General features: G+C 45.9%; 1 protein-coding gene across 1 annotated transcript in view; it reads right to left on the bottom strand.

Annotated features, from left to right (window-relative positions):
• DISP3 (dispatched RND transporter family member 3) overlaps nucleotides 1–14,072 on the bottom strand; it is a 117,995-nt gene that overhangs the window by 38,370 nt on the left and 65,553 nt on the right. Inside the window, exons 5-10 of the mRNA XM_075329109.1 lie at nucleotides 13,626–13,760; nucleotides 10,129–10,289; nucleotides 6,268–6,407; nucleotides 3,472–3,617; nucleotides 1,462–1,623; nucleotides 689–850 (exon numbers count right to left, since the gene is read on the bottom strand). Of these exons, the coding sequence (XP_075185224.1) occupies nucleotides 689–850; nucleotides 1,462–1,623; nucleotides 3,472–3,617; nucleotides 6,268–6,407; nucleotides 10,129–10,289; nucleotides 13,626–13,760 (906 nt within the window). The remainder of the gene's footprint in view (nucleotides 1–688; nucleotides 851–1,461; nucleotides 1,624–3,471; nucleotides 3,618–6,267; nucleotides 6,408–10,128; nucleotides 10,290–13,625; nucleotides 13,761–14,072) is intronic.

Below are 14,072 nucleotides of genomic sequence, written 5' to 3'. Positions count from 1 at the left end.
CAGCGCGGCCTCTAATGAGATCTCCACCCCTAACACCAGGGGGCAGCGCGGCCTCTAATGAGATCTCCGCCCCTAACACCAGGGGGCAGCGCGGCCTCTAATGAGATCTCCGCCCCTAACACCAGGGGGCAGCGCGGCCTCTAATGAGATCTCCACTCCTAACACCAGGGGGCAGTGCGGCCTCTAATGAGATCTCCGCCCTTAACACCAGGGGGCAGCGCGGCCTCTAATGAGATCTCCGCTCCTCACACTTTTCAATTTAATAAAATGTCAAACATATTTGAGTTCAGAAAACAGTTAAACCGTCGGCGGTAACATTCACCGCAATATGGAGAAGAGCGCGGCCGGACGGGGCTTTGTTTGGTTACAGCGGAAGGTCATCCGGCATAGATATAACCGGCATTAGACACAATAAAAGTCCGAGCGTGAAATCTCCCGCGGGAAACTCTTCTAGATAATTTCTTTCCAAGGAGGCGATGGAGGATCTGAGAACATGGACAAATATTTTTTTCGAAAACAGCGCCACTTTTGCCTGCAGGTTGTGTGTGGTATTGCAGCTCATTTTCAGTTTCGGTTTCAATTCTAATTTTTTACCCCAATTTTTTTTAATATATAGCAGGCGGAAACGCTAGACAACATAGACTCCTACATGCAGATAAAACGCTGATATTTGGTATCGAGCCCTTACCGGAGCACGTGACACAGGATATCCCCTCCGCGCTGAGATTATACTTGAGGTCTAAGAGCAGCTGGATGTTAGTGTCCGGCCTGAAGAGGACAGGGGCCCGACTGGCCGGATGAAGACGGGACGCAAAAGATATCGAGAGGATGAGGACCGCTACAAAAATACCTAAAAATGACGGAGAGAGACTTATTTTCAGAACATGACCCTTCGCTAAATATTCAAACTTTTTGTATCATTCCATTCACAAACATTCCGAGGATTTAAAGTGACAGTGTTGTCTCAGGAAGACCTGCAGCAGAATGTCTGTGCCAGCCTCCAGCTCCTCCCTCCTCCATAGAATCTTATGAGCAGCAATTGTCATGTCCTATCTCATTAATATGAAATCTGTCTTCACTGAACTGAAAGTGAAAGCTCAATACAGGAGGAAAGAGAAGCGGATTTCTCTGATAAGATATATTATAAATTTGCTTATTTCCATGTGTACTATTGATATCTGAAATAAAAATTAAAATGAAAGTAACACTTTAAGCCCCTCCCCCAACCTTCAAAAGAATGTTTATATAAATCCCGCCTTCTTTTAGACCAGAAAAAATGGGAAATCCAGGACAATTGACAATTCTGTCCTTGCAGTTTTACTATTTAATGGAATACTCCAGGGACGACTGATACAATGGGGGGAGGGGAATTTATCAAAGACTTCATGGCACTTTCATGGATTTTTGATGTGAGCTAATTTTGTGCAAAAAAATTGCAATTTTAAGGAGAATTCTTCTTACCCACAGTGACGTACCGGCCCTTATCAGATGTCCACAGGACACAATGGTGCAGGATGGTTTGGAACCACTGGATGACCTGGTCTCTTCTGTCTACGTCTGACTTCTGCTCCAAACCATCCGGCAATACGGAAACCAGAGGAACGTCCCCGAAATCAAGAGCCACTGCACAGAAAACACAGACTACTCATAGAAATCGGCCGCTAAAGTCATCTTGAATGTTATTTTTTACTTTTGAAAACCCCTTTTTAGATTTTGGGTGACTCAGTCAAAATAGAGATGGTGCCTGCAGCTACTAAGGAGCCCTGGGAGAGAAGGGTCTGTGGTGTCAAGAAGCTCCGGAAAGGGGCAGCACTTTTATCGTTGCATAAATGAAACAAAGCATTATAGGTGAATTTAATGAGAGTTTTAAGGCTAAAAAGTTAAGTTGAAGAGCGAATCCATCCAATGTAGATAGATTATGTCCAATTTAATGAAGTTCGCTGGCCCTTTTGAATTTGAACCATTTGCGATTTGGTTCCTCAAGAGGAAGCCTGTCTCTGGAAGAAGCTGAGGAGTTGTGACTATTGCAGCTGTGGAGTTTAGCTGCATTGGACAAACTTGGAATGTTTCCCTTTTTATGTCTATTTTTCCTGTTTGTCTCCCATACCTTGTATTGTATTATTGCAGTGGTGAGACTAGTGGTCTTGTCAGCCTTCTCACTAGCCAGGGTGAGTTCAGGGCAAGTGAGGGCCTAGGCACATTATGGCGACTGGGAAAAGGACCAGTGTAGGGACGTTAGGGAGCGTAGGGTACAGACTCAGGTGAGATACAGGAGGTATCCCCTATCCCTTCTGCCTATTGCCAGGGCCTTCTCACTAGCCAGGGTGAGTTCAGTGTAAGCGAGGGCCTAGGCATATCATGGCGACTGGGAGGACTCGTATAGGGACATTAGGGAGTGTAGGGTACAGACTCAGGTGAGTTGCAGGTGAAGTCTCCTATCCCCGCTCAATATCGCCAGTGCCTTCTCACTAGCCAGGGTAAGTTCAGGGCAAGTGAGGCCTAGGCACATGATGGCGGTGGGGAGAAGGACCCGTATAAGGACGTTAGTTAGAGAGCATAGGGTACAGACTCAGGTGAGATACAGGAGGTATCCCCTATCCCTTCTGCCTATTGCCAGGGCCTTCTCACTAGCCAGGGTGAGTTCAGTGTAAGTGAGGGCCTAGGCACATTATGGCGACTGGGAGAAGGACCTGTATAGGGACGTTAGGGAGCGTAGGGTACAGACTCAGGTGAGTTGCAGGAGGAGTCCCCTATCCCCTCTACCTATCGCCAGTGCCTTCTCACTAGCCAGGGTGAGTTCAGGGATAGTGAGGCCTAGGCACATGATGGTGATGGGGAAAAGGACCCGTATAGGGACGTTAGGGAGCATAGGGTACAGACTCAGGTGAGTTGCAGGAGAAGTCCCCTATCCCCTCTCAATATCGCCAGTGCCTTCTCACTAGCCAGGGTAAGTCCAGAGCAAGTGAGGCCTAGGCACGTTATGGCGACTGGGAGAAGGCCCCGTATAGGGACATTAGAGAGTGTAGGGTACAGACTCAGGTGAGTTGCAGGAGGCTTCTCCTCTCCTTATCGCCAGAGCCTTTCTTTTATAATATTTCCCGTTGTTTCCCTTGTATTGTGTTGCCCGCTGAGCGTCTGTACGCTCTGGTGTGACACACAACCAAGTGTCAGAGCCACTATAAAAGCCAAGGCAGAGAATGTAGCAGCCATTTTAGGGTGAATCTGGATAGTGAGAGGACGTCACAGAGCTTGAAAAGTCTAAGATTCAGACTTAGCAGACCTCAGAGTTCATACACATCTTCTCACAACAATTAGGGTGTTTGTGATTCTCCGCAATCACATTTTTTTCAATTAGGGGAATTAAAAAATTAAAAAATGTGCTGATCTCTGTGAACTAAGAGTGTCTACACGAGGCAGGAAGACAATGGGAGCCCAAAGACCCCGACCAGAGAACAATAACTGCAAACATACCTGCATCATCTTCCACCGTCAGGAGGGGAATGTCATCATCCAGGTATGGGACCGTGCCGGGGACTGGCCTGTAGTAGGGGTCCTGGCCCAGGAGCAGATCCTCGTGTATGTCTAAGCTGTTCTTCTTCAGACACCGTTCACTGCAACTGGAGAGAAAAAAGAATCTCTCGTGTGAGTTCACAGAGCCATGTGCCTGGACCCCAACGTAAAATACAAATGAGGACCCCCGCCGGCCATTCATTATACGAGAGACGTTTTAGCCACCAGGGACCATGTGCAATTGCTTCCGCCGCATCCTGAATAACACTGTCCCTGGGCAAAACAATACAGAGCTAAAGGCTCCATATACCAGCACATGGTGCCAAGATATGACATCACACTACAGAAGGATTCTCTACCCTAAGAGCATTACCAAGAAAACCCAATATAAAAGCTGGAAAAAACAGGGTGGGACGGAAGCAAAGCGCAGGGAGGTAGATTTCTTTTTAGGACACATCAGACACAGTTCCTCCGGCTTGGATATATTTTTACCTTCAATCACTATGAGGTCCTACATGTTGCAGCCCCCGACTATATATAGAAAGAACAGTGAGCAAATATATATTACAGTATGTATAGATATATCTAATATATAAAGCTGAATGTATGTATGTGTCTATGTATGTCCGGGATTGGCATCCGCACCGTCGCAGCTACAGCCACAAAATATTGCACACTCACACGTCTGGACCCCGAGAGCGTCATAAGCTATGTTTTGAGGGGAAATTTTAACCCCGCGCTTTACAGTTATTCACCAAAAAACCTGTCTCCATTAAAGCGAATAGAGCTGGGAGCCACAGTGCAGCCAGAACTTCAGAAGAATGCGCAGCCACGCCCTTATATGGAATGTTGGCGTGTCACAATGCAGCCAGGGAAAGAGACAGACACAGACAGGGAAAGAGGCAGACACAGACAGGGAAAGAGACAGACACAGACAGGGTAACAGACAGACATACACAGGGTAAGAGACAGACACAAAGAGACAGACACAGACAAAGAGACAGACTGACAGAGAAAGAGATAGACAGGGAAAGAGAGAGACAGGTTAAGAGTCAGACACAGGGAAAAAACAGACAGGGAAAGAGAGGGAAAGACACAGACAGGGAAAGAGACAGACAGGTTAAGAAACAGACACAGACAAACAGACAGACTGACAGTGAAAGAGACAGACAGGGAAAGAGAGAGACAGGTTAAGAGACAGACACAGGGAAAGAAACAGACAGGGAAAGAGAGGGAAAGAGACAGACAGGGTAAGAGACAGACAAAGGCAGGTAAAGAGACAAAGAGACAGACACAGTGAAAGAGACAGAGGGAAAGAGAGGTAAAGAGACAGACAGGGAAAGAGAGGGAAAGAGACAGACAGGGAAAGAGAGGGAAAGAGAAGGAAAGAGACAGACAAGGAAAGAGACATAGATAGATAGACAGACAGGGAAAGAGATTGAGACAGACGGAGAAGAGACGGAGACAGTCAGAGATAGACAGACAAAGAGACAGACAGACAAAGAGATAGAGAGACAGAGATATATATACAGACAGCGAATGGGAGAGAAACAGAGAGATAGTTATACTATCCCGGGAATATTAATGCATTCTATTTTGTTAATATCAGTCATTAACCCGGGCGAAGCCGGGTAGTACAGCTAGCATATATATATATATATATATATATATATATATATATACAGTATTTACAGTGAGGTCCAGAAATATTTGGACAGTGACACAATTTTTGGCATTTTAGCTTTTTACCAAAATATATTGAAGATCCAGTTCTATAATCAATCTGGTCGGTCTCAAAGTGCCGACTCTCAGCTCTAATTTGAAGGATTCGCATCCTAATTGGAAGAACGGTTTAGGATTTACAGCTCTTTAGTATGGAGCTGCCTCTTTTTCAAGGAACCAAAAGTAATTGCACCATTATCTCAAATGGGCTGCATGGGCAATTCCACTGTGGATCCATTATCAATTAAGCAGGTAAAAGGTCTGGAGCTGATTCCATGTGCAGCATTTGCATTTGTAAGTTGTTGCTGTGAACCCACAACATGTGGCCAGAGGAGCTCTCAATGGAGGAGAAACCGACCATCATTAGACTGAAAAAAGAAGAAATCCATCAGAGAGAGAGCAGGAATGTTAGGGGCGGCCAAATCAACAATTGGTGCAAATACAGAGGGGTCACCACAAGGAGCGGCTCCTGTAACACATGGCGGAGGTGGTGTGATGGCCGGGCATGCAGAGCTAACAACAGCCCTGGGGCACTAGTGGTTATTGATGAAGGAACTGAAGACAGAGCCCCTGAAATGGGGAGGTTTTGTAGAAAAACGGCTGCAATTCCTAAACGTTTCAGGATATTTTTGTTCAACCCCTTTAATTGAACCTGAAAATCTCCACTTCAATTCCTTAATTGTATATTAAAAGCGTCACCATCAATGTGGTGTAAAAAAGATCGAACTCTTGATTAAACTCTTCTACCGTTTTGTGTATACAGCTCCCGTGCTAAGCCGTGTGTTTCCATAATGACAGACTACGAACAAGCCCTGTGCCGTCTGATCCTTTGACTTCATACAACACGCGGCAGTGTTAGTGTGTAATCTGTGACTGTGGAAACCTATAGCTCCGCAGAGGAGCTGCAGATGCAGAACGGTAGCACATTGTTAATTCAGCTGAAATGTAACCTTGCTAGCGAGTCGCAGGCGGTGTCAGATGTACAATGCATCGGGATGAGTAAGAGCTCCCCAGACGCTGCTGTACGCTACTCACTTTGAGTGACACGATGTCTCCAGCGGAGAGATGTGGGCTCCCCATATACCCAGCGCGGCCGGCATAATAAATAGAACTGCTACCCAGCAACAGGAGACAATGAGTGACATGAAGAGACCGAAGTCGTGAACAGCGGGAATCTGCAGAGACAGGAGGTGACGGTGACTCACATTCACATGGCGCCGCCTGTAAACATCCACGAGGCTGAATGCAGAAATATATCTTGCTTGTGAGCTGCACATCGTCTGCATTTGGGTAAATCCACGAGAGTTCACGTTCTGTGGAATTTATGGCTTCCTTTACCCTTTCCATTGAGAGGTAAGGCCGCAACATATTCTGCGGCAATTTGGCAGCCAAATTTATGCCTAATTTAGTGCACACAACTGTGCTGTCAGGGTCAGGCCATACAATGATTTGTTTTTTCCAGCAAATCTGCAGATAAAATCAGCAAGTCTGCACTGAATTTTGCAGATTTTACTGCAAATGTACAAGAATGAATCTACCCGCAGAGTTTATTAAAAGGAAATGAAAAATAATTCATTTTAAATTTTACAAATTTTTCTGTAGATCCGATGGAAAATCAAGAAATAGAAATTACTTGCAGAATTAAAATCCTTTTTTTTCCTTCAATGTGCAAAATCCCAAACAATCTGCAACAGAAATAACATGCTGAGGATATAAAGTCCATAGTGTGGATTTATCACACAAAAATATGCCTATAGCAAATACACTATATAAAGGGAGAGCTCACTATATACAGATTTATACAGCCACCACTAGAGGGAGCTCACTTCATACAGATTTATACAGCCACCACTAGAGGGAGCTCACTACATACAGATTTATACAGCCACCACTAGAGGGAGCTCACTATATACAGATTTATACAGCCACCACTAGAGGGAGCTCACTACATACAGATGTATACAGCCACCACTAGAGGGAGCTCACTACATACAGATGTATACAGCCACCACTAGAGGGAGCTCACTTCATACAGATTTATACAGTCACCACTAGAGGGAGCTCACTACATACAGATTTATACTGCCACCACTAGAGGGAGCTCACTTCATACAGATTTATACAGCCACCACTAGAGGGAGCTCACTTCATACAGATTTATACAGGCACCACTAGAGGGAGCTCACTTCATACAGATTTATACAGCCACCACTAGAGGGCGCTCACTACATACAGATTTATACAGGCACCACTAGAGGGAGCTCACTTCATACAGATTTATACAGCCACCACTAGAGGGAGCTCACTTCATACAGATTTATACAGTCACCACTAGAGGGAGCTCACTACATACAGATTTATACAGCCACCACTAGAGGGAGCTCACTTCATACAGATTTATACAGTCACCACTAGAGGGAGCTCACTACATACAGATTTATACTGCCACCACTAGAGGGAGCTCAGTACATACAGATTTATACAGCCACCACTAGAGGGAGCTCACTACATACAGATTTTTACAATCACCACTAGAGGGAGCTCACTGAATACAGATTTATACAGCCACCACTAGGGGGAGCTCACTACATACAGATTTATACATTCACCACTAGAGGGAGCTCACTACATACAGATTTATACAGCCACCACTAGAGGGAGCTCACTATATACAGATTTGTACAGTCACCACTAGAGTGAGCTCACTACATACAGATTTATACAGCCACCACTAGAGGGAGCTCACTATATACAGATTTGTACAGTCACCACTAGAGTGAGCTCACTACATACAGATTTATACAGCCACCACTAGAGTGAGCTCACTACATACAGATTTATACAGCCACCACTAGAGGGAGCTCACTATATACAGATTTATACAATCACCACTAGAGGGAGCTCACTGCATACAGATTTATACAGCCACCACTAGGGGGAGCTCACTACATACAGATTTATACAGCCACCACTAGAGGGAGCTCACTACATACAGATTTATGCATCCACCACTAGAGGGAGGTCACTACATACAGATTTATACAGCCACCACTAGAGGGAGCTCACTACATATAGATTTATACAGCCACCGCTAGAGGGAGCTCACTACATACAGATTTATACAGCCACCACTAGAGGGAGCTCACTACATACAGATTTATACAGCCTACACTAGAGGGAGCTCACTACATACAGATTTATACAGCCACCACTAGAGGGAGCTCACTACATACAGATTTATACAGCCACCACTAGAGGGAGCTCACTACATACAGATTTATACAGTCACCACTAGAGGGAGATCACTACATACAGATTTATACAGCCACCACTAGAGGGAGCTCACTACATACAGATTTATACAATCACCACTAGAGGGAGCTCACTGCATACAGATTTATACAGCCACCACTAGGGGGAGCTCACTACATACAGATTTATACAGTCACTACTAGAGGGAGCTCACTACATACAGATTTATACAGCCACCACTAGAGGGAGCTCACTACATACAGATTTATACAGACACCACTAGAGGGAGCTCACTACATACAGATTTATACAGCCACCACTAGAGGGAGCTCACTACATACAGATTTTTTACAGCCACCACTAGAGAGAGCTCACTACATACAGATTTATACAGTCACCACTAGAGGGAGCTCACTACATACAGATTTATACAGTCACCACTAGAGGGAGCTCACTACATACAGATTTATACAGCCACCACTAGAGGGAGCTCACTGTATACGGATTTATACAGTCACCACTAGAGTGAGCTCACTACATACAGATTTATACAGCCTCCACTAGGGGGAGCTCACTACATACAGATTTATGCATCCACCACTAGAGGGAGGTCACTACATACAGATTTATACAGCCACCACTAGAGGGAGCTCACTACATACAGATTTATACAGACACCACTAGAGGGAGCTCACTGCATACAGATTTATACAGCCACCACTAGAGGGAGCTTACTACATACAGATTTATACAGCCACCACTAGAGGGAGCTCACTACATACAGATTTATACAGCCACCACTAGAGGGAGCTCACTACATACAGATTTATACAGCCATCACTAGAGGGAGCTCACTACATACAGATTTATACAGCCTCCACTAGAGGGAGCTCACTACATACAGATTTATACAGCCACCACTAGAGGGAGCTCACTACATACAGATTTATACAGCCTCCACTAGGGGAAGCTCACTACATACAGATTTATACAGCCACCACTAGAGGGAGCTCACTACATACAGATTTATACAGCCACCACTAGAGGGAGCTCACTACATACAGATTTATACAGTCACCACTAGAGGGAGCTCACTACATACAGATTTATACAGCCACCACTAGAGGGAGCTCACTACATACAGATTTATAAAGCCACCACTAGAGGGAGCTCACTACATACAGATTTATACAGGCACCACTAGAGGGAGCTCACTACATACAGATTTATACAGCCACCACTAGAGGGAACTCACTACATACAGATTTATACAGCCACCACTAGAGGGAGCTCACTACATACAGATTTATACAGCCACCACTAGAGGGAACTCACTACATACAGATTTATACAGCCACCACTAGAGGGAGCTCACTACATACAGATTTATAAAGCCACCACTAGAGGGAGCTCACTACATACAGATTTATACAGGCACCACTAGAGGGAGCTCACTACATACAGATTTATACAGCCACCACTAGAGGGAACTCACTACATACAGATTTATACAGCCACCACTAGAGGGAGCTCACTACATACAGATTTATACAGCCACCACTAGGTGGCGCTCACTTTACTTGAATATATAGAATTAGCATTAACTAATTATAGGAGCTGTATAATTATAAATAAACCTCCAACCTGGGAGAAGATATTGGCCGCATAGGCAGACGCTGTAGTCAGGGAGGTGAAGAAAGTGGCTTTCCCAGCAGTCTGCACAGTGTGGACCATCCTCTGACGGGGGTCTCTGATCTGATCTGCCTGCCGGTAGGTGTTTATGAACACAAAGACATCGTCGACCCCTAAAAGAGAAGCCACAACGTGAATTACAGCAATCTGCGACATTGTGAGATCTTTGTATACGGAGCGGTCAGTGACCGGGGTGGGTCGGCTTCTGACCATCGCTGTCATTGCAGCATTATATTGCTCCGGACACAGTTGCTGCAGCATTATTGCGGTCTCATTGTCACTGCAGCACTATAATAATCCCGCCTGTGTCTGTGAATTACAGAGGTATAAATCTGGATGGGGCTATAAAGTACCCTCCCGAATGTCGGGTATGTGGCTCAGCTCTTAAAGTGAAATATTACCTTCTATCAAAGTGCAGAATATGTGAATTTTTCCACGGGAAAAAAAAGAAAGAAATCGATGCTTCATCTAAAAGCAGCTGAGTGATAAAAGTGAGATGTAATATAAACACAAAGCAGCCGACACCGAGGACCTCACTGCGGATCAGAAGCACTAAACTATTTGTTTATTGGATTTTATGCCAGGGAATCAAAGTTTATAATAAATGAAACTGCAAAAAAAAAAAAAAAAAAAACGAAACAAAAAACCCCCAGAAAATGTAAAATAATTCTGTGTTCTGGAATTCAAAGAACAAGCCGGACCAATCAAGACTTCTCATCAAGCATTGTTCTGGCAGGAAGAAGTGTGGAAACATCTGATAAAATACAGACGGTATGGACAGGGACACTAAAGAAAGAGAATAATCTAGAGATATAGAGGAGAAGGGAGGAGGGGGATGGAGCTGCAGACTTTCTGGATCAAAAAACCTGTGCTGTGATAGGGGAGAAGGAGTAGCCACAAAGAAGAAAAGTAGAAAGAAGATGGAAGGAGGGAGATGGTCCTGAAGCCTCCTTGCATCAGCTCGTGCTGTGAGAGGGGAGAAGGAGCAGCCAGAGAAGAAAAAAGAGAAGATGGAAGGAGGGAGATGGTCCTGAAGCCTCCTTGCATCAGCTCGTGCTGTGAGAGGGGAGAAGGAGCAGCCACAGAAGAAAAAAGAGAAGATGGAAGGAGGGAGATGGTCCTGCAGTCTCCTTGCATCAGCTCGTGCTGTGAGAGGGGAGAAGGAGCAGTCACAGAAGAAAAAGAGTATAAAGAAGATGGAGGGGGAAAGATGGTCCTGCAGTCTTCTGACATCAGCTTGTGCTGTGATAGGGAAGAAGAAGCAGCCACAGGAGAAAAAGAAAAAAGAGAAGATAGAAGGAGGGAGATGGTCCGGCAGTCTCCTTACATCAGCTCGTGCTGTGAAAGGGGAGAAGGAGCGACCGCAGAAGAAAAAGAGAAGACGGAAGAAGGGAGATGGTCCTCAAGCCTCCTTGCATCAGCTTGTGCTGTGAGAGGGGACAAGGAGCAACCCCAGAAGAAAAAGAGAAGATGGAAGGAGGGAGATGGTCCTGCAGTCTCCTTGCCTCAACTCGTGCTGTGAGAGGGGAGAAGAAGCAGCCACAGGAGAAAAAGAGAAGAGAGAAGATAGAAGGAGAGAAATGGTCCTGCAGTCTCCTTACTTCAGCTTGTACTGTGAGAGGGGAGAAGGAGCAGCCACAGGAGAAAAAGAGAAGAGAGAAGATAGAAGGAGAGAAATGGTCCTGCAGTCTCCTTACATCAGCTCATGCTGTGAGAGGGGAGAAGGAGCAGCCACAGAAGAAAAAGAGAAAATGGAAGGAGGGAGATGGTCCTGCAGTCTCCTTACATCAGCTCATACTGTGAGAGGGGAGAAGAAGCAGCCACAGGAGAAAAAGAGAAGAGAGAAGATAGAAGGAGAGAAATGGTCCTGCAGTCTCCTTACTTCAGCTTGTACTGTGAGAGGGGAGAAGGAACAGCCACAGGAGAAAAAGAGAAGAGAGAAGATGGAAGGAGGGAGATGGTCCTGCAGTCTCCTTACATCCGCTCATGCTGTGAGAGGGGAGAAGGAGCAGCCACAGGAGAAAAAGAGAAGAGAGAAGATGGAAGGAGGGAGATGGTCCTGCAGTCTCCTTACATCAGCTCATGCTGTGAGAGGGGAGAAGGAGCGACCGCAGAAGAAAAAGAGAAGATGGAAGGAGGGAGATGGTCCTGCAGTCTCCTTACATCCGCTCATGCTGTGAGAGGGGAGAAGGAGCAGCCACAGAAGAAAAAGAGAAGATGGAAGGAGGGAGATGGTCCTGCAGTCTCCTTACATCAGCTCATGCTGTGAGAGGGGAGAAGGAGCAGCCACAGAAGAAAAAGAGAAGATGGAAGGAGGGAGATGGTCCTGCAGTCTCCTTACATCAGCTCATGCTGTGAGAGGGGAGAAGGAGCAGCCACAGAAGAAAAAGAGAAGATGGAAGGAGGGAGATGGTCCTGCAGTCTCCTTACATCAGCTTGTGCTGTGAGAGGGGAGAAGGAGCAGCCACAGAAGAAAAAGAGAAGACCAGAGTTAATGCCTTCCACAAAAGATAGAAAGGTGAGGGGTAGGAGGTGCTGCCCCTTCTTGGGTGTGGATTATCATCATGTATGGTGATGGCAGGACCAGCAGGGGGCGCCATCTGGGTGAGTGGCAGCACTTGGTTGATGCTGGGCTTGGTGAACCAGTGACAATCTGGATAACCCTGCCCACCCCGTAATGTGGAGTTATGGTGGACGGGGGGAACACGGTTTCCCGAGGGTCCAGACGCCACTATCCTGTCGGCCTCTACAAGGCGTGCAGCTGTTGACATGTGGCCATTTAGCACACGGCACAACGCCGCACTATGCAGTGCAATAAATCTTTTTTTCAGTGCCTCATAGAATTAAAGGACACTAACAGGACGTGGTCCCGTCTCCGCTATCTGTCCCTCTTCCAGCGAGGTGTCAGCCGCGCCATGTGTCATCATAATCTGTGGGAAATGTCTTGTTCTTCGCTGAGCCTCCAGCCCGGGGAACGTTACACATCATAGAAGCTCATAATGTCACAGAGCAATTACCCCTCTGATCTGCTGCTGTTATCTGCTGCAAGATACATCACTTTCCCCGCTTTGTCTTCCTCCTGTCTGTATAGACGATGGCTGACACCGCGGCGTGGACCTGACTCACGCGCTGTCACTGCCGCATGAGGTGAGGATCCAAACACCGAAGATACAATCCTCCCTTTACATTTATACCCACAGTGTATAAGAGAAGTGTGTAAGATAAATATAATACCGCCAAGTACAACCAATAAATAATACTGCTATACACTCTCTGCATATTAAATGCCATACAGTGAAGATATGATACCGCTATACAGCTGCTTTTGGTGTACGTGAGCCCCCTGCCTACCCAACCATTGGCTTGACACGTGAAAAAAATATCTCCAGATCACTACAGGTGTCTGTAAGTTTAGTGGCCCAGAATACCTAGTAATATCAAATACTCACCAATCCCAACAATGACAAAAGCCGCCACACCATTGAGGATTCCAAGATATTGTATCCCAAAGGCCACGTGATACAGGAACAGGGCCACGAGGCAACTCAGACCGATGCTGGCGATCCCAAAGAAGGTGAGGAACACTGCAGAGGCGAGAAAAAGAAGGAGTGAAGGGGCCGAAGGGGCCGAGCTCAACAACAGTAATGGCCGACTCTAGAGATCTAGAGACCCTGCGACAGCAAACACTAATCAGCTCATGATGGTGAGCGGTGGGATGTCCGTACATCGCGAAACCCAAGAGGCAAGTCAGAAAATAATGAAAAGAAAGGCAACAAGAAGACGACATGATAAAGAAGAGAAGGAGATAGACAAGAGGGAGGAGCAGAAGAAAAGGAGGAGCAGAGAAAACGGGGGGAGGAGCAATGGGAAGAGGAGGAGCAATAGAAAAGAGGGAG

Source organism: Anomaloglossus baeobatrachus, chromosome 11 (assembly GCF_048569485.1).
Source record: "Anomaloglossus baeobatrachus isolate aAnoBae1 chromosome 11, aAnoBae1.hap1, whole genome shotgun sequence".
NCBI lineage: Eukaryota > Metazoa > Chordata > Amphibia > Anura > Aromobatidae > Anomaloglossus > Anomaloglossus baeobatrachus.
Note: the sequence above shows the minus strand (reverse complement) of the source record. Positions and strands in the feature narration are given on the sequence as shown.